Raw genomic sequence first — 20,124 nt, 5'->3', positions numbered from 1 at the left:
ACAACACAAGGTTAAAGCTATATTGAGTTTACACCTCATAATTTGAGCATGCTCATCTTTATCAATGACCCATTTGCTACAATGATCACTTGTATATATACCACATCATTTCTGATCTTGCTGATTAGATAGGAATCATAAGATGCAGTGAATTGCAATGGGATATACTTAAATTTCTTTTAGATGGAATTTAGACTTATGAATGTCTTCTTAACCAAATTGACCGAAGTTTGTCCAAGCTCAAACTGGCTCAACCCGAGAACAGATTTACTCAACAATTTTTCTTTCTTGTTCGACCTACCCATTTCGATTTTACTTATAGTCAAGACAATCCATTCAACCTCGATACCTAGATCCGCCCTAACCCGAGCACGACCACCACCACCACTACTAAAACAAAAACCTCATCATCACAATTAACAAAAGGATATGATCAAATGAGCACATGATCCATAATTAGCATAAGTAGGTCCCAAAATTGATGATACATTTAACCAATCACCACTATAAAATATATCAAACGGTCCAAATCTTCCCACATGAATAACCATAATAATAACTACTACAAAGACTACGTATATTCATAAATTAAATTAAATTAAACCTAACATTTCCGCAACATCACCATCTTTCCCTACCATAGGCAACGTGTACCCTATTTTTTTTAAATTTAATTCCTTTTTTTCTGCTTTGTTTTCAGTGTTTACTGCATTACTCACCTAAAAAAAAAAAAAAAAAAATCTATTTTTGGGGGTCACCTTTTAATTTTTGTTCTTGAATTTTTGTAATTTTGTTTTTGGATAATCCAATAATTCAATATATAATTGAATTATAATTTTCAATATTATTGTCAATTGGAATAAATGGCGGCGAATCCGAAGCCGTTACAATCGCGGCCATATGAAGGGGAAGTTCCCGTTGACGGAGAATATTCCGGCGAATCGGACGGTGATGATTCAATGGAAGACGATGGAGTTGATGAAGATCAGACGGTGAGGATTAAGAGAGAGAATGGAAGGATGGGTCCCAATAATGGTAGTAGTAGCAGTAGCAGGACTAGTGAACTTACCTTGTCTTTTGAAGGAGAGGTCTTTGTTTTCCCTGCTATTTCCCCTGAAAAGGTACTTACATTTCTGATATTCTATTTTAATTTTATGTAATCTTTATGAAATTTGTGTGTAAATTATACGGAGTAAAAATGTTACAATTTGATTATTTCGAGGAATTTTTGAAATGTGAAAAAGGTGGTACAAAAGACGGGTTGTAAATTTGTTTTATTAACACGACGAGTAAAAGTGTGTTTAGGGTTATCTTTTGATGTTTCTTTTGTTGGCGAATTGAGTTTTTGAGTAGTGTTTAGCAAAAGCTACCGCGATTAGTGTTAGGATAATTTGGAGTTGTGGAGGTAAATATTTTTCTAATTTTACTGTGTTAACTACTAGTGGTGTCTAGAGTTACCTCAAACAAGTACTTGGACGACTTTTCTCTATTAGCTAAGTGTGATGCGCAACTAGAAGAAGAGTTCACAACTACTAAGACAACTAATTTGCCAAACATGGTTATAAATTAACATTGTAAATTTTGTACAAGAAAGATGAAGGGTATATTGTGTTTTGAGAGGGAGGCAAGGGAATAGTATTACAGTATACTCTGGCTCTCTTTTGTAAGAGTGAAATTATGTTGAGTATGCATTTGGAGTTTGGACATTGCAAATAAAAGGTTAAGACTTTGATTATGCCAATATTCTTTGTGATCAATTTTAATTGGTCGATGTGGTTTACTATTGTTTGTTGTGATGTACTTCATGTGTACATTTCTCTCATAATTAAAAAAGGTGTCAATACAAATTCCAATATTTGAAGTGCAAACATTTCTGTCTGTTTTCTTGTTCTAATGCATAGAATAGAAAACTTTCCCCTATAAATATTCTAAGTGTTATTATAATATTGCTAGGAATTCCCAATTGTAAACTTCTATTTGTACTCTATGGTACAATGGTTTGGTTTGTTTATTAATGTTACTCATGTGCGATTTTTGCAACTCATTTTTGATCCGAAGATGTCATGTTATATACTTGTATTACTTGTATGTAGTGTTAAATATTGAACATGTAAAAATGTACAGATTATGTTTGTACGGAATATGTTTGATGAAGGTGAATTTGTATGTAGTATTATCCTTCCAATTTTTTAAAAAACAACAATTAAGTTGTTCTTTTTCCACTGTTTTTTGTCCGACATGGGATCTGTTATACAAGTCTCTGCTATTTGATAACATTGTACAGTTGTAAAAATGAATACGTAGCTCTCTGTAATTGCTTTTGATGATTTTTTTTTTTTTTTTTTTTTTTTCACTTCTAATATTATGTCTTCGACGATTCTATATCTAAGGTTATTATATCAGTCAGATTTTTTTGCAAGTCTCTCTTGCCTAGCATTACAAAGATCAGGGAGTATAGGTGGTAAAAATGATTTGTTTTACATTTGAGGTTACTCTCTGTGGATTGATATTAGTTTTTGTTGAGGGATTCTTTTGCCATAACCTTTCTTCCTCGTTTTTCATGTGTGTGTAGTGTAATAAGTGATATGTGGAGCTGAGTAGTGTTTCTTAGATTTCAATGTTCTGTTTGCTATTAATCTCATGTATCAACGTTGTTATTGTTTGTTATTAAATTGAATATATGCTGAGTGTTTTTGATTCCTAATTCTTACTGATGTTCCTTGTATATGGTATGCTGATTGTGAAATACTTTTGATAGTAAGCTTGTGTGAGACAGAAGCATTTCTTATTGGAGTTTCAAACTACAGGTCCAAGCAGTGCTCTTGCTCCTTGGAGAACGTGAGACTCATGCTGGAGTTCCAACAAATGAGGTTGCTTTTGGACAAGACAATAGGGTAATACTTTTCAAATACCAAAAGAAAAAAAAAAAAATTACAGACAATAGGTGATGCTGGAGAAGCTTGTGACGGATATATAATAATCTGTTTCCTATATAGATGTTTTTAGCTGATTTTGTAATGAATTTGTAGGTCACTGGAAGTCCTGTGAGGAAATCCATTATTTCTCACCGGATAGCTTCATTGGTTAGGTTTCGGGAGAAAAGAAAAGAGAGGTGTTTTGATAACAAAATCAGGTATACTATACGAAAGGAGGTTGCTCAAAGGTGAGATTTCTCTCAAAGTTCCTTTTCCAGTTTCATATTTCTGTCAATCAGTTAACCAAATTGTTATGTCTATAACTCTATATGCTCTGCTGTATTCACTGCTGGCCTGTTGAAAATGCTATTTTTATCTAAGGAGGTCGTAGACATGATGTAGAACTTGTACTCATTAGTTGTCACACCAAATTTTCACACACTTGTTAAGATGTATCTGCTTGTTCTGTTGGCTCTGTGCACCAAGGATTTGAATTGCAGCAAATGTTTATATACGTGTGCCCAAGTCCAATCCATGAGGTCTGTCGCTATCTTCACTCATATATAACACCACACACCACAAAGTACATGCAAGCACATTCTTTACTTGAACCAACAAGGCAGAGACTGTAAAAGCTTTGAGGTGATTACTTTTGTCAACTCAAGGGATTACTTTTTGACACCAGTGGTGCTTTATTTCTCTTTTCTATTTCTAGGATGCATCGGAAGAATGGCCAATTCGCATCTTTGAGAGAAGGTTCAGCATCTTCCAATTTGGAAGCTAAGAAGAACTTAGTGGTTGGTAGAACCCTGGGACCAGAAACTGTGTGAGTTCTTGTTAATTTAATCCCAACGTGCTGAAGGGTAACTAGCTTATCTCCGATTTATGTATTTTCCCTTTCTAATTTTCTGTATAACTTTCAGTTCAAGCAAGTGTCAGCATTGTGGTATTAGTGAGAATGATACACCAGCAATGCGACGCGGACCATCTGGTCCAAGAACCTTGTGCAATGCTTGCGGACTGATGTGGGCCAACAAGGTGTGAATTCATAATATTGTTTTAAAAATGTTTTAGAGTTAAGATTCTTGAGAGACATAAAATGTTATAAATTCAGCATATATGCATTAGGCTTTGAGTGATTAAAAATAATGTGCTGTAGGATAGAGGAATCCATTTGTGTTGGATTCTGTCTGTGTAAAATGGTCTACGTTGTCTAAGTTTCTCACACCAAGCTTTTTTTGAAGCAAGTATAAACAAGTCTTAAATTTTGCTGAATGATATGAAATGCAAGTTCATAAGACAGTGAAGGTTATGGAAGTTAGACAGGATGCCAGGACCACAGGATGCAGCTAAAAATACAAATATGGGGCAAAATTGCAGTAGTTTGCTAAAATCCGCTTCACTAATGCACTTGCGTTGAGGTTTTGAGCTATAGAAATGGACCTTGCAAGTTTACTGCAAACTTTTTCTCTACCTGGGTTATGATCTAGTTTTTGCTGTTCCTGGTCAGACAATCTGTGTATTTTGTATGACATAATCTCTTCACATCAAAGATTGACTGGTACATGAGACTTTATCTGAAGAATTTGATATATTAGCAAGTAGATGTCATATGAGGACAATTTCTCTACACCCTTCATTGTGTTAGTAGTTTCGCTATGTGGACCTTTCCCAAAATAACTACCTTTTATTGATGTTTGTGAACAATAAGGAGGCACTCCTTGAAATATGTTCATATGAGGCTCTGCATGAACATTGTCTGGAGTTATGCTGTAAAAATCTATGTTAACTTTTTCTCAGGACTCATGTCTTACCTGTGCTTTTGCTAAATACTGAAAGATGCACTTGTGATTTTACCTGTAGTCTCATACATTGCTATTGTAGTGTGGGTTCCTCACTCATTTAGTTGCTAATATGTGTAGGGAACACTCAGAAATTTAAGTAAAGGAAGAAGAAGTTTCATACTTGATCAAGCTGAACCTGTAAGTACCCTTAAGCTATTTTGCATTTCAAACGTAGTAGAAAGTAACTATTAATCACCCAGCACATGTTTTTTTTTTTTTTTCTTCTTCTCGGGGATAGTTGAGCTTGAGGGTTGTATGGGATATTTTTCCGCTCTTGCTTTGCTGGTACACTATAAAGTTTTGATATTATACCAGAATAATTGTGGTGGACATAATTAGAGATCTCACTTTTATCTCTTATAATAACTCATTGCTTAGTAGCCTTTATGAATTTAGCTGAACTCATGTGTAACTCATTAGAGCTGAAACTATTTTAATCACGGGGAAAAGAACATGGTCTAAATTATTCCACTGTAATCGCAGGGAACTCCTGTTGATAGTAAACCTTCCATTGTTGAAGAAAATTCACTTGCCAACCCGTGTAAGCTTGTATGTTCTCTGTGTGTCACTTGTACAAGATTGGTACGTAGTGGCTCTGTTCCTTATGTCACTGATTTTTACATGCAGAGAACCCCAAAGGGTGATTCCAGTGCTGTAACTATAGCCTATGTCAATTCGTTTGCCAAACCCCATAAGGAGGTAATTGATACCTACTAATTAATTTATATTTGGCATGCTTATTGCTTTTATATCTGTCCAGTTTGCCTCAATACTTTTACATACAGTAATACTTGGTTGCTTGAATTCCCTTAACTTGCATGCGATGGGTTACTTTGGACATAACATTGATTTATAGCTTGGCATCACCCAGAATTCTCATAGGATAGCAGATGCAACTAGCATGCTAACAGAGATAGCTGCGGATTCTTCTGGCAACTTTGACAAAGAAGTATAGTATCATTTAACATCCTTCTAGCTCAAGTGATTGTGGATTTAACTTGGCTTTCTTGAGTAGTTTGCACTTAGTGGTTATTGCTCAATTTTAAAATGAACGTTTGCAGGATACTATGGCTGAGCTTGATGATAGTTCTGAGACAGACGTAGATATTCCTACCAACAGTGATTAGTAGGTATTCATCAAGTACCTGTACTACAGCTGGACAGCTGGTTGTCGTAACTGATGCTGATAATTGAACATTATCTTGTCTTTTTTAAATTGACTGATGTTTGAATTCTGATTATGTATATGCCCTTCTTAACAGATACACAGTGTAAATGCCTCGCAAAAGAGACTGAACTTGAAATAAAATCTGGTTAGGAACATCAAGAGCATGCACTGATGCTGATTACAAGTGTCAATCGATAAGACTTGACGTTGATGCTGGTTAGCATCAGATTATTGGAGTGATTGCTGCTATACATTTAGAATTAAGGCCTCATGCGTGAGGAGTCGCTTCTTGTCTTGCTATTGCTCAAGTTGTTGCTTGTGTGTGATGTACTGAGTCTCAACTGACGGGAATTCACCATGAGGTGATTGTAATCTTGTAATGTTGAAGACAATGTGGTTATATTGTGCTTGGGATTGTGGCAATACTGATCTTTAGTAATTCACAGTTAAATTTCTCTGTGTGTATGTGAGAAAGAGTGAGCATGAGAAGTTTTCATTGTCATTTCTCCAATCAATCAATCAATCAAAACCTTAATCCCATAAGTGAATTGTCATTTCTCCACATTCTCGCAAAATAAAGCATCATTATTTTTTAAGTCTTTGATGAGCCTCTAAGAACATGGTGTATAGTCTATAGATCTATATTAGATTCAATAAAAGTCTTAAATATTAGCCTTCAATTTTGCCACTTTTTGCCACCGGGTCCTAAAAATCTCAAAATTTTCTAAAAAAGCGTGGATTATAGCCTTTAATTTTGTAACTTTTTGACTTTTTTTCGCCCGGAAATAAAAACTGCCGAGATGTTCACCATGATCCCTAATATCCTCCGGGAGTCAAATTGGGTCGATGGAACCATCCAATATGCCCTTAAACGGTCATTTTACCCGTTCACAACTTGTAATGTTTTCATAAACTCAAGCCTACCAAGGACATTTATAACAATATATAATGATCATATGTGCTTTCAAACAACATTATATGACCCTGAGATGTATCCCATAGGATCTCAAGGCTGTTCGCCACCGGGCCCCGAAACCTCAAAATTTTCTTAAAAAGCGTGGATTATAGCCTTCAATTTTGTAATTTTTTGACTTTTTTTCGCCCGTAAATAAAAATTGCCGAGATGTTTACCATGATCCCTAATATCCTCCGGGAGTCAAATTAGGTCGGTGGAACCACCCAATATGCCCTTAAACGGTCATTTTACCCGTTCACAACTTGTAGTGATTTCATAAACTCAAGCCTACCACGGACGTTTATGACAACAAATAATGAACATATGTGGTTTCAAACGGCATTATATAACCCTGAGATGTATCCCATAGGGTCTCAAGGCTGTTCGCCACTAGGCCCCGAAACCTCAAAATTTTCTAAAAAAGCGTTGATTATAGACTTTAATTTTGTAATTTTTTGACCTTTTCAAGCCTGGAAATAAAAGTTGCCGAGATGTTTACCATGGTCCCTAATATCCTCCGGGAGTCAAATTGGGTCAGTGGAACCATCCAATATGCCCTTAAACGGTCATTTTGTCCGTTCACAAATTGCAATGATTTTGTAAAGTCAAGCCTACCACGGACATTTATGATAACATATAATGATCAAATATGGTTTCAAATGGCATTATATAACATCGAGCTGTATCCCTTAGAGTTTCAAGACTTTTCACCACCATGCCCCTAAACCTTAAAAATTCCTCAAAAAGCATGGATTATAGCCTTCAATTTTGTAATTTTTTAACCTTTTTTCGCCCGGAAATAAAAATTGCCGAGATGTTTACCATGATCCCTAATATCCTCCGGGAGTCAAATTGAGTCGGTGGAACCATCCAATATGCCCTTAAACGATCATTTTACCCGTTCACAACTTGTCATGATTTCATAAACTCAAGCCTACCACGGACGTTTATGACAACATATAATAATCATATGTGGTTTTAAAGGGCATTATATGACCCTAAGATGTATCCCTTAGGGTCTCTAGGCTGTTCACCACGGGTTCCGAAACCTCGAAATTTCCTAAAACAAACGTGGATTATATCTTCAATTTTTTAATTTTTTGAACTTTTTTCACCCGGAACAAAATTGCCGAGATGTTTACCATGGTCCCTAATATATCCTCCGGGAGTCAAATTGAGTCAGTGGAACAATCCAATATGCCCTTAAACAGTCATTTTATCCGTTCATAACTTGTCGTGATTTCATAATCTTAAGCCTACCACGGACGTTAATGAGAACATTTAGTGATCATATGTGGTTTTCAAATGACATTATATGAACCTGAGATGTTAATATCCTCCGGGAGTCAAATTGAGTCAGTGGAACAATCCAATATGCCCTTAAACAGTCATTTTATCCGTTCATAACTTGTCGTGATTTCATAATCTTAAGCCTACCACGGACGTTAATGAGAACATTTAATGATCATATGTGGTTTCAAATGACATTATATGAACCTGAGATGTATCCCTTAGGGTCTCAAGGTTGTTCGCCGCCGGGCTCCGAAACCTCGAAATTACCTAAAAAAGCGTGGATTATAGCCTTCAATTTTGTAATTTTTTGACCTTTTTTCGCCCGGAAATAAAAATTGCCGAGATGTTTACGATGGTCCCTAATATCCTTCGGGAGTCAAATTGGGTCGGTAGAACCACCCAATATGCTCTTAAACGGTCATTTTACCCGTTCAAAACTTATAGTGATTTCATAAACTCAAGCGTACCACGGACGTTTATGACAACATATAATGATCATATGTGGTTTCAAACGACATTATATGACCCTGAGATGTATCCCTTAGGGTCTCAAGACTGTTCGCCACCGGCCCCCGAAACCTCGAAATTTCCTAAAAAGCGTGGATTATAGCCTTCAATTTTGTAATTTTTTGACCTTTTCACGCCCGGAAATAAACATTGCCGAGATGTTTACCATGATCCCTAATATCCTCCGGGAGTCAAATTGGGTCAGTGGAACCATCCAATATGCCCTTAAACGGTCATTTTGTCCGTTCACAACTTGCAGTGATTTCGTAAATTCAAGCCTATTACGGACGTTTATGATAACATATAATGATCATACATGGTTTCAAATGGCATTATATAACATCGAGATGTATCCCTTAAGATTTTAAGGCTTTTCACCACTGTGCCCCAAAACCTCAAAATTTCCTCAAAAAGCGTGAATTATATTTTTGTAATTTTTTTACCTTTATTCGCCCGAAAATAAAAACTACTGAGATGTTTACAATGGTCGCTAATATCCTACGGAAGTCAAATTGGGTCGGTGGAACCGTCCAATATGCCCTTAAACGGTCATTTTAACCGTTCACAACTTGAAGTGATTTCGTAAACTCAAGCCTATCATGTACTTTTATGACAACATTTAATGATCATATATGGTTTCAAACGGCATTATATGACACCAAGATATATTCCCTAGGGTCTCAACACTTTTTGCCACCGGATAACAAAACCTCAAAATTTCCTAAAAAAACGTGGATTACAGCCTTCAATTTTGTAATTTTTTGACCTTTTTTTGCCCAGAAATAAAAATTTCCGAGATGTTTACCATGATCCCTAATATACTCCGGCAATCAAATTGAGTCGGTGGAACCATCCAATATGCCCTTAAACGGTCATTTTACCCGTTCACAACTTGTAGTGATTTCATAAATTCAAGCCTACCACGGACGTTTATGACAACATATAATGATCATATGTGGTTTCAAACAGCATTATATGACCCTTAGATGTATCCCCTAGGGTCTCAAGGTTGTTCGCCACCGGGCCCCGAAACCTCAAAATTTCATCAAAAAGCGTTGATTATATAACCTTCAATTTTGTAATTTTGACCTTTTTTTCACCCGAAAATAAAAATTGTCGAGATATTTACCATAGTCCCTAATAGCCTTCGGGAGTCCAATTGGGTCGGTGGAACTATCCAATATGTCCTAAAATGGTTATTTTATCCGTGCACAACTTGCACCGATTTCTTAAACTCAAGCCTACCACGGACGTTTATCACAAATATAATGATCATATATGGTTTTAAACGACATTATATGACCCCGAGATGTATCTCTTAGGGTCTCAAAGCTTTTCGCTACCGGGCCCCAAAACCTCAAAAATTCCTCAAAAAACTTGGATTATAGCCTTCAATTTTGTACTTTTTTTATTTTTTTTTACTTTTTTTTTCGTCCGAAAATAAAAATTTTCGAGATGTTTACCATGGTCTTTAATACCCTTCGGGTGTCCAATTGGGTCGGTGGAACCATCCAATATGCTCTTAAACGGTCATTTTACCCATTCACAACTTGCATTGACTTTGTAAACTCAAGCCTACCACGTACGTTTATGACAGCATATAATGATCGTATATGGTTTCAAACGGAATTATATGACCCCGAGATATATATCTTCTAGGGTCTCAACACGTTTTGCCACCAGGCCCCGAAACCTCAAAATTTCCTCAAAAAGTGAGGATTATAGCTAAAGCTGTCAAAAACTAACCTGACTCGAGATCCTGACCTTAACGGACAAAGATCTGAACCCAGCATGTACTCGAACAATAGGGTGAAACTAGTGACCTGTAACCTGACCTGAACCTGACCTGATCTTAACCGAAAACCTATTTGATCCAATACTTTATGACCTGAACCTGAACCTGCCCCCGACCTGATAGTAACCGTCAACCGATTTAATCCGATCCGAAAACAATCTGAACCCGAACTAGTACCCGACCCAATTAAAACATGAACCCGAGTCATGGAAGGTTTAATAAAATTTTATATACCTTTTATTCACCTTATATACTGGTATAATTTTGTAAACCCTTAATCCGATTTAATAAAATCTTTTGTCCAGCTTATATAACTTTTGTTCTCTATTACTCGTATATAGGTTTAATAAAAGCTTGATGATGCTTGATCAAATTATGGAAGGCGTAATTATATAGTTTAACTTGGCCACATCGATATTTATTAGAATTGAACTTGAACCAGAACCCGACTCAACAATAACCCAAACCCGAATGTACCATCTTGTTAATTCATCCAAATCCGACTCAATACAACCCGAATTGAACCTGAAATTAAACCCGATCTGATTTTAACTCGAATTAAACCCGGCCTATATCCGAAAAGGTTAACGGCCCGTTATAACTTGAACTGAAATTGACTCGACCTGAACCTGAACTTGATTTGAAGCTAGATTGGCCCGACATAACCTGATCCTGCTTTAACCCGAGACCTAATTTGACCCGACCCAAACCCAACTTGAACCCGAATTAACAGCTCTAATTGATATATTAAAAACCATATTTTATTGGATTGTTATAATGTACTTTTCATAATATCAATTTTTTAAAAGTTAAACTTAATACAAGTACACAAAATTAAAGATATTAATGATCGAATATTGTCCTAAATTATGTGCTCTAGGAGTACAAAGTAAGTTCTACATCCCAACATAATATTCAAAGACAACATGGTAAATTAATAGTGAAAATCATCTGTGCAATTTACAGTTTAATGTATCATTAACTCCGGACTACTTTGGTAAAGTTGGGAACAAGAGATTTTGCAAGAGCAGGAATCCATGACTATCAAAGAATTCCCCCATTTGACACAGGGTTATTAGCCGAAGGAGAACATGAATTTCTGATAAGAGTGCTGGTTGCTTTCAATGAATGTATGTTCTTCGTGACAATAAAATCTTGAAAACCAACCAAAACTGAATACCACAACCACACTTCAAAGGGGAAAAGGATGAAGCCAACATTGAACTCGTTGAGAAACGAGTATATTATTTGAAGAATGTTAGTTCTTCACGAAAATGAACAATCTCATAAATCATCTGAAACTAAATGCCACAACCAAATCACAAGGGAAGAGGGGTTTCATTTTAACATTGTACTCATTGAGAACAAAATCATATTCCCTTTAATGATTCACTATTTCACTTTACATAGCAGTAATTCCAGTAAAAATAAATTAGAGATACTAAGTATAAATCTAAGGAAAAGGTGGTGCAAAATTTTGTTTCTATACATTCTCATCTCTCTTTTCCTCAACTTGATGAGTATTTTAGTCTGGTTTGTAAAATTTACAGGAGAACAGGTGACTTCAAAATTGTACCTACAAAATCACGGTGCCATCCCTGGCTTGGAAGCTGCTGAACCCAGAGTGTTGAACAGTAGATTTAAGTTCTCTGCGAGACACTCTCAGTGTAGGGCTAGAAAGTTTGAAGTTACTCCAGATATATGTCTCGAGCTGGCAATGAATTCATCTAAATCGCATATGAGACCCAGCCGGATGTGTAAATCTGAATACACTGAAGTTGTGCCAAATAATGAATAGAGTGGCATCAGGAGAAGCTGTTCAATCAGGCTCTCAAAGAATTTCAGTCCTATAAAAGTATCTTCGATCTGACTCTTTTTACAGGTTTCTGTCAAACCTTAATGTGGTTGTTTTTCGTAGTCACGGAAATCTTCATAAGGCGAGGATTCACTTGAAGAATCACTTTCATATATTGTGGTTTCCTTTGGAGATGAAGGAAGTGAATCTTTTTGTTGAATAGGACCTGGTTAAAAACAGTTATCAGTACAACAATATATATACAGCAAAATGATGTTCCTCAGCTAATTTCAGAAAGACCATGAACATGGTCTAAAGGCCTAATAGGGTATTACTATCATTATCATATCTGTAAGTTCTCACTTAAGTTAAAGTCACTGTTCTTAGTCTGTCACTACTGTAACAGTGAAAGGAAGCAGGCTAGGATGTCCTAAAAAGCTGCTTTTTGCATTGTTACAGCTTACAGGCCTACAACCAACCTTTCGATATATTATTCCTGACTCTCCTTCCACTCATTGAAGCTCAATAACTTTGACTATGTATAAAATTAGAATTTAAACACACATTTGTTAAATTTAAACTACTTATAAAAGACATACTTTAAAAAATAATAATAAAAAATAATAAAAAAAAAGCATATTAGTTTTAGTGATACACAAAAAAATTCAGAAATGCACAAAATCAAGTAGACTATTAGTTTAAAATGAAGTGCTTGCATTCTCAAGGTCCCAAAAAGAAATGGGATGAAAAAAAAAAGAATAAGCCTCAAGCATATAACAAATAACAATTATTCAAGTATGAGGGTGCACAGGTTATTAGAGAGATTAGGAGTGGACCAACCTTTTCTAGCGCGGAATTTCTTAGTATGTCGCCTAATCAGCTTCCTAGCTTTTGTTATTGTTAGTTGCCTTGCAAAAGGTGAGAACTCTACATCACTTTCACTCCATTCCCCATTATATTCATTATCTGCATCACCCCTCATGGTGCGTAGCACAAACTTTTTGGCTTTCCGGCGCTGAGTATTAAACAGGCCCTTTATAGAAGTAACAAAACCATCACCTGCTCCATCTGCAGGAAGCTTCGGAAAGGCCACTGGGTACTGCTCAGATTTACCTGCCTGACCACCATCACTGTCACTAAGGTTAAGATCATCAGGGATGCCAGGTCCTGTAATTTCCCTGTGGCTTTGTGCTTTGTCTTTGAACTTTTTTCCCTGCAAATTGGAGAGAGATTTAAATTAACTAAGCATAAGACAAATCTTTTTCCAATTATACACGGTCAGTAGGTCAAACATTAAAAAAAATCACCTAAAACATATTTCCTCTGTTTAGAAATAGTTACACCATTTTGACTTTCACATTTGCCAACACAACTTTGACCAGATATAGTAGTTGCCTATAAGCAAACCTTTTTTTTTTTTAAAGTTGATATTTTGAAAATATATATTTAAAAATATATTTAGATCAATCCAATAACTTCTTAAATTATAATATTTATTTATAGATTAGTAAAAAGACAGGGTCAAAGTTAAATAAGTAAATAGTGAACGGAGGTAGTATTCAAGGGCTACTCAAGTAGAAAGATTGGGTTGTGCATTTAAGCCCACTAAATATAGAGTAGACAAAGATAGGTTTCAGATTCATCCTCATCAATCACATCAGGAGACTTATGATTAACAGTAAAACTTGTTGAGTCCAGTGTCATTACAAAGAGAAACCAGAGACAAATAAGATGCGGAGCATTACAAAGCGATTTTATAAGAACCAAGAAATGTTACCTGCATTCCAGTCACTGACTTCAAAACTCCCCAAATTATATGTTTCTTTACTCTTGAAAAGAGTCTCCTCCAAGTTCCAGTAAATTCAACACGGTGAAATTGGTCCATGAGTAATCTCAAATCACTCACAGCAAATCTTGACCCCTCATAAGTGACCAGTAGCTCAACCTACACATTTAAAATTATGATGCATCATTTTTCAAAAGATGCGTACATTCTTTAAGAAGTATCACAATCAAACAAAACTTACTGACCTGACTTATCTTGATATTGTGAAATTCCATCATTTTTCGAGGCCTTGATCTTTTATCATCATTAGACTTCCCTACCTTCTTTTCTTCATGAGATGCACGACCCAATTTGATCTGTTTGGGGTCCTTTGCTTTACCTTTAGAAGAGTCATCTTGTTGTTCGCTTGTTGGTAGTGGCCCACTTTTGGAGTTAGATGTGCTTGAAGAATGAAGTTGTAATACAAGTTCATCAGCAATTGATTCTGCAATATTTTCTTCCCATGTTTTGTCAAATGAAGATGTTCTCCGCAGCTCTGACGCTGTACCAGTATTTGATTTGTTGTTTTTTGATGCCTGTGCAAAAAACCAAGATATCTTTGATTAACTTGTCACATGTTAAAATACATGTGAATTTTTTACAGTACTAACTTCACAAATGCCAGAAAAATGAATATATAATAATTATTTTAAAATTAAAAAAAAAATCTTCATGGATAGTGGGCATCAGAATCCAAGAACTAGAGCTCACCAGGGAGGTGTCAGTAGGAGTGCTTCCAGATGTTGAGGGCACTCCAGAGGCACTTGTCCTAGAGGAACCTTCAGAGTCCTTGGCCACAGTAGATCCAGAACCTTCCTGTGGGAAGGAACCCTTTTTCACTCGTTTTAAACCAGCAGTAGTTGAAACCTTCCAAACTTCCTGCATGGCATAATATGACAAGTCACAATCAGAACAATCTCGTCAATATCCTGAGAACGTGATGATTAAAATACTTATCCTCCTATTTGCACAGGGTGACACTGACACCCATTCTAGTCTTATACAATTTTTTTTTTTGGGGTCAGATATTTGGCAGGGGATGTTTAGGTCTTCATCAGCATGATAGCATTGGAGCATTGTGATGTTTATAGGACTAAAGGACCATAAGAGTTGTAGACAAACCTGCCGCCTCTGAGAATCTTGCTCTTCTTCGGGGAAAAGATACTCCCACATCATTCTGTACATTGTCTCTGTCAAATGGATTTTTAGGGGATAAATCTCTACCTACAGTGCATCGAACAAGTAAGATCGGTTAGCGCCTTTAGCGACATACATTGTGCAGTCACGTCGAAGAATTCCAATTGGTAGAGGAAAGTAGCTCTCTAAATATTAGCATAATTATATCAGGGGAAGAAAAGGAAAATTAAAAAAATAGACTAAAGCACCAACCATCCAAGAACAAAAAAATAAAAAGAAGAAAAGATATAAGAGTACTAGTATTCAGTTACAAGCTCAATCAGGTCAACCAACCTTCTACAGGATTCAAAGATTGATACTACCAAACTTGAGCATACAGGTGCTATAAAATTAGTCTTTATTTAGTGGCCAAAAAAGTCAAATTTTATCACCTATATTCACGAATATTATTTAAAATTTGTTTCCTCAGATCAGCCAAGATGATGAAATTTTCCTTCTTCAAGGTAATGAATTAGTAAGCACATAAAATATGCTGGGATTTTTTTGGACAAACTATTGGAAGAAGAAAAGAAAAGGCAGAGCAACCAACAGTATAGTTGGTATTGTTAATGCTATCAAAATCCCCGATTTGAGAAATACAGCCCAGACGTCAGATGATAGTTTCTGAATTCTCCTCTCTGGCGTGCCTCCCTTATTATACTATAATCCTTATGTCATACTGTAATCCTTTTCATGTTGTAAACCTTTTCTTGTTCAATTGCCAGCAATATAAGTGAGCGTTTGGTTTGCGAAGTGGAATGGGTTGTTCAGTTGTTGAATCAGGAATGAACTAAAGGTGCTATCGGATTGGAATTTGAAACTTAATACCATGTGTTTGGTTTTGTTTAGGAATAAACATGTTTCTTTTAATTAATACCAGAAGTCATGGTATGAACCATACTCACCTCCCCCCTTGGGTTTCTAAACCCCATGCCTTATAGGTTTGAGGTATGTGTTTGAAATTTGAAATTTTCTTAAGCAAACACAAGGTATGGGTTTTACCCATTCTAAACCCATACCTAATACTTCCTCCGTTCTTTTAATATTGCACCACTTGCCCTTTAAGGAAGTTTCACAAAAACTGCACCATTTCCTTTCTAGGACAAAAAGTATCTATGTTCACACTACAAATACCCAACATACCCTTACTTTTTCACACTTATTCTTTAGTATGTTTACATCACATGGACACTGTTGTATTTTTACCTTTCTCTCTCTTCCTTTTTCCAACTACCAAAATTATTGTGCCCAGCTTGAATGGTGCAATACTAAATTTAAAAAATTAAAAAAAAAATTAAAAAAAAAAAAACGGAGGAAGTACCTAAATTACTTGAACCAAACACCCCCCCAATGTCTGCTTCATTCCTAGTAGTGCAGTAGCTATATGTTCAATTTTCTAATAAAACTCACTTTAATAGTCATATTCTGACACATATCCATTCTGAGGCAATTAAGAAACTGCAACTAAGACCTAGGTCCAAAAATGACAAGCAATCAAGTGAGGCTGTGTAATATAAGTAGGTTCCTTTCCGTGTCAAAAAATTGTGGCAATAATGCGTATTAGCCAAGGTAAATTTTATAATACATAGACTGATAAACATGCCACCGGTGCACTTTTCATGCAGTGTTTACATGTAAGCAACACATCATATATTCCCGTCAAAAAAAATAAAAAAAATAAAAGAAAAAACCACCATGTATTTTTTAAATAAAATCTCTGTCAAAACCTAAGAAACTATCAACATAAGAGAATATACATTTTACATACCTGGAAAAGTTCAAGTGAAGAGTTTCCATCCTTGGGAGGACCTTGCTTAGCATCTACTCGAAGCATAACTTTTCTGCAGAACAAATTCAACGGTTCACAAGTATGCAAATGTAAATATAAAGGGAACTAGTGAAGAGAAAATTAAAATTAGCAGAGTAGCCAAAGATCTCTTTCGAAAGACGAAGGGAAAATATGGAGGCAAACCCACATGAATACGGAAGTATCACAACCATTAAATAACAGAAATGTCAAGAGGCAGAGCAGAATTATGTAAGAATAAATAGACAAGTTCCTAAGAAGGTGCTTACCTTCCCCACTCAGGAGGAGGATTCCAAGCTGATAAAAGCATGTCAGATTTTGCATTTGGCAAGCAGTTTCTCACAACCAGATACTTTGTTGTAAATCTAGCCACGCCAACATCTTTGTAGTCCCTGTCAAAGTCATAAATCTGCAAGCAAAAGTAAGAAAGTCAACAAAAAGCTTTCAATGACGTGAATGCCTCAACATGTGCAATGTACTACTTACACCCAGATGCATGGAAAAGCATGCCTGGCGACTAGGGTGGTCAAATATCAATGGTGATTTGGAAGTCCCAAATCCCGCTTTTTTAAGATTTCAACTAAGTAAAAGTAGAGGAATAAAATGGATTATGTAAAATTAGATTGAAGATAGATATAATAAGGGGCAACATTTGAAGGTGAACTATTAAAAATAAATCAGGTTGTTTGGACTAACACCACTTGCCCAATCTCTCCCCGTCATTTAATCAAACTCCATAGCATTCCCACCCTCCCATCTATTCTCTTCTACACTTTCCTCTCCCTTTTTTTTTTCCTCTTCATTATCTATCACTATACTCTAGTCTTTCCTTTTGTTTTACATGACATTGAAATGAGAAAATTTGGAGATATACAGGGGCAAGATAAAAAGATAGTTTCTTTCTTACTATAAAAAAGTAATTACTCACCATTTCGTTAATTTCAGCTTCAGCAAATTCTTTACCGTCGACAAGCATGCTCCAAACTACTTTGTTAATTTGCACAGAGATGCGCATGGCATAAGAGGGACTTTTATTCTTCTCTTTTTCCATCAATCTTAATTCAGCAGCTTTTTGCAAGGCAATCCTTAAGGATGCTGATGCCTCTTTTCTAAGCTTACGCACATTTCCAAGCTCATTCCTCAGCCTTTGAACCTAGCCAGAGAAAAGATATAATGAAAAAGAAAATAAGTTCATTAAAGAAACATTCAGCATATCTTATAGGATTAAATTCTACCATAAATTAGAATGGCTCGGAAGGGGGATGAAGGCATTTATTAAATTACACATCTTATTTATACCAAAAGCCTCAGTTCAGAAGAAACTGTTCGTTTTATATTTTGCTTATTTTGCAGATGAAGCCATAAATGCCGAAGCAAGAATCTTTATGTCAACCAAGCAATTCCTAAATCGAGAAAATGAACCATTAACCATACTTTTTAAAAAAAAAAAAAAATAGAACAACTCCTGGTAATATGCTATAACCTATAAGCCTTACAGACACTGTCACATATCATTCATGCACCCTAAGAATGTCCAAGAAGAAGGTTTTATAAAAAATCTAAACCTACCACCCAGTCAAGCACCAATCTTACAACAGAATCCAGGCGGTCAACTAAATGAAAAATTTCTACATTCCATTTTATAGGCCACTTTCCATTTTCTCCCCATCCACACATCATACCAGGAGAATAATTGTGATGATCACCTCTCTGAACAACAGTACTGTTCTGCAGGTGCGGAAGACTTATACTGGAAATGGCATGACAGGCATACAAAAATATAGGAGAATAGAAAAGAGCTCCGGTAGACATCTTGTCCATCATATTCACACACCACAGAGTTAAGATCATGACATGGAAACAAGATGGTGTAAAATGAGAAAGCAAAAACTTAATTTCTCTGTTAGACACAAATAAATTCAACACAAAGATAAATTCAGGCCATTTATCAAAGAATTTTATCAAAGAAAAAGATTTTGACATCCTAGAACCCTATTGGTCTCGATTTTGATATAATTGGTAACAAAAGGCATTAATAATCTATAAATACCAAAATAAAACATTTATACTACATACAATTAAAAAAAAGAGGGCAAATACGTCCTAACCACCTTTACACCTTAGGAATTCATTAAACTCGGTCTATGATGCGAATTGACATTAATGGTGTATTTATAGTATAAAATAACCAAATATCTAACAATAATATTATTAAGTACTCCCTACATCCCACATTAGATCACATACTTCTCATTATGATTTATGGCTGTCCCAATTACTTGGCATGCTTACTATTTCTAGTAAATTTTCTCTTATTTATGCCATCTCAACCCCACATTTTCTCTTACCTTTTCCTTCTCCAACTCCACACTTTCTTACTTATTGTCTGTCTATTTTCCATTCTTTATCTCTATTCCAAATTCAACTGCACAATTTGATAAAGGATGGAGGAGTAACATTAAATGTATATCACTACGGTCATATTACTTATGCTTTGAAACAAAACTCTTTAGCTAAAGAGCCTGCATTTCAAAAATTGAATAGTAGATGGGGAAGAAATCCAATATTGCATGGCCATAAGTAGCAGAACATATAGGCAGCAGTAGTAAATAACGTAAAATTGTAATATAGTATTTGTAACGCACCAAAGTGGTTCTTCCAGCAGATATCATCCACAAGTCACCTTCTTTGTCAGGAATTTGGTCTACAGAAGCATCATTACCAAGTGATAATTTCATGATGTCACCAAGAAGCATCTTTTGCTCGCGCTCTTTATGTTCCAGCTTGATTCTAGCAAGTTCTACTTCTTCAACTCCATCAGGGACCACTTCATCTGCCTCTTCTTCAACATCATCGTCATCTTCAGAAGGATATGTTAGACTACTCTTCCTGGGTCTGTATCAGAGAAAACCTTAGCTAGTAACAGTTGACCAACAAAGTGGCATGAGCATGGATTAGCACCAAGCCACCAACCATATAATGCACAAGAAAAAAATTTCATATTTTACAAAAGAGATACTTTGTACTACATAGTATTTAGTGTT

General features: G+C 35.7%; 2 protein-coding genes across 6 annotated transcripts in view; one reads left to right on the top strand and one right to left on the bottom strand.

The window, feature by feature from the left end:
• The first annotated feature begins 612 nt into the window (after positions 1-612).
• On the top strand, positions 613-12,158 carry LOC145613165 (GATA transcription factor 19-like). Of its 4 annotated transcripts, none has more exons than XM_081668230.1 (11): positions 614-1,121; positions 2,808-2,894; positions 3,030-3,163; positions 3,631-3,741; positions 3,839-3,953; positions 4,838-4,897; positions 5,243-5,308; positions 5,387-5,458; positions 5,631-5,708; positions 5,821-5,889; positions 12,028-12,158. In XM_081668230.1, the coding sequence occupies exons 1-10, from the start codon at positions 864-866 to the stop codon at positions 5,884-5,886; spliced, it is 1,047 nt and encodes a 348-aa protein (XP_081524356.1). In that variant the 5' UTR covers positions 614-863; the 3' UTR covers positions 5,887-5,889; positions 12,028-12,158. The 4 variants fall into 4 exon arrangements, with proteins under 4 accessions (XP_081524357.1, XP_081524356.1, XP_081524355.1 ...); XM_081668229.1 differs by lacking the exon at positions 12,028-12,158 and adding an exon at positions 6,030-6,489; XM_081668228.1 differs by lacking the exon at positions 12,028-12,158 and adding an exon at positions 6,022-6,489 and having other exon boundaries at positions 615-1,121.
• The window catches only part of LOC145613163 (protein SABRE-like), a 26,649-nt gene continuing 18,357 nt past the window's right edge, over positions 11,833-20,124 (bottom strand). For both annotated transcript variants that reach the window (XM_081668226.1, XM_081668227.1), the window contains 10 exons: positions 19,726-19,975; positions 18,009-18,233; positions 17,350-17,489; positions 17,042-17,114; positions 15,220-15,321; positions 14,809-14,976; positions 14,304-14,633; positions 14,050-14,217; positions 13,113-13,485; positions 11,833-12,498 (listed from right to left, as the gene is read on the bottom strand). In XM_081668226.1, coding sequence (XP_081524352.1) covers positions 12,374-12,498; positions 13,113-13,485; positions 14,050-14,217; positions 14,304-14,633; positions 14,809-14,976; positions 15,220-15,321; positions 17,042-17,114; positions 17,350-17,489; positions 18,009-18,233; positions 19,726-19,975 — 1,954 coding nt within the window. In that variant the 3' untranslated portion in view covers positions 11,833-12,373. The remainder of the gene's footprint in view (positions 12,499-13,112; positions 13,486-14,049; positions 14,218-14,303; positions 14,634-14,808; positions 14,977-15,219; positions 15,322-17,041; positions 17,115-17,349; positions 17,490-18,008; positions 18,234-19,725; positions 19,976-20,124) is intronic.

Source organism: Chenopodium album, chromosome 25 (assembly GCF_948465745.1).
Source record: "Chenopodium album chromosome 25, dcCheAlbu1.1, whole genome shotgun sequence".
Taxonomy (NCBI): domain Eukaryota; kingdom Viridiplantae; phylum Streptophyta; class Magnoliopsida; order Caryophyllales; family Amaranthaceae; genus Chenopodium; species Chenopodium album.
Note: the sequence above shows the minus strand (reverse complement) of the source record. Positions and strands in the feature narration are given on the sequence as shown.

Bases quoted from the DNA above. Each gene is read 5' to 3' on its own strand.
- LOC145613165 (XM_081668230.1), top strand. From the start codon at position 864: ATGGCGGCGAATCCGAAGCCGTTACAATCGCGGCCATATGAAGGGGAA. The intron at 1,122-2,807 runs GTACTTACATTT...TTCAAACTACAG, and splicing joins CTGCTATTTCCCCTGAAAAG to GTCCAAGCAGTGCTCTTGCT. The intron at 3,954-4,837 runs GTGTGAATTCAT...TAATATGTGTAG, and splicing joins GACTGATGTGGGCCAACAAG to GGAACACTCAGAAATTTAAG.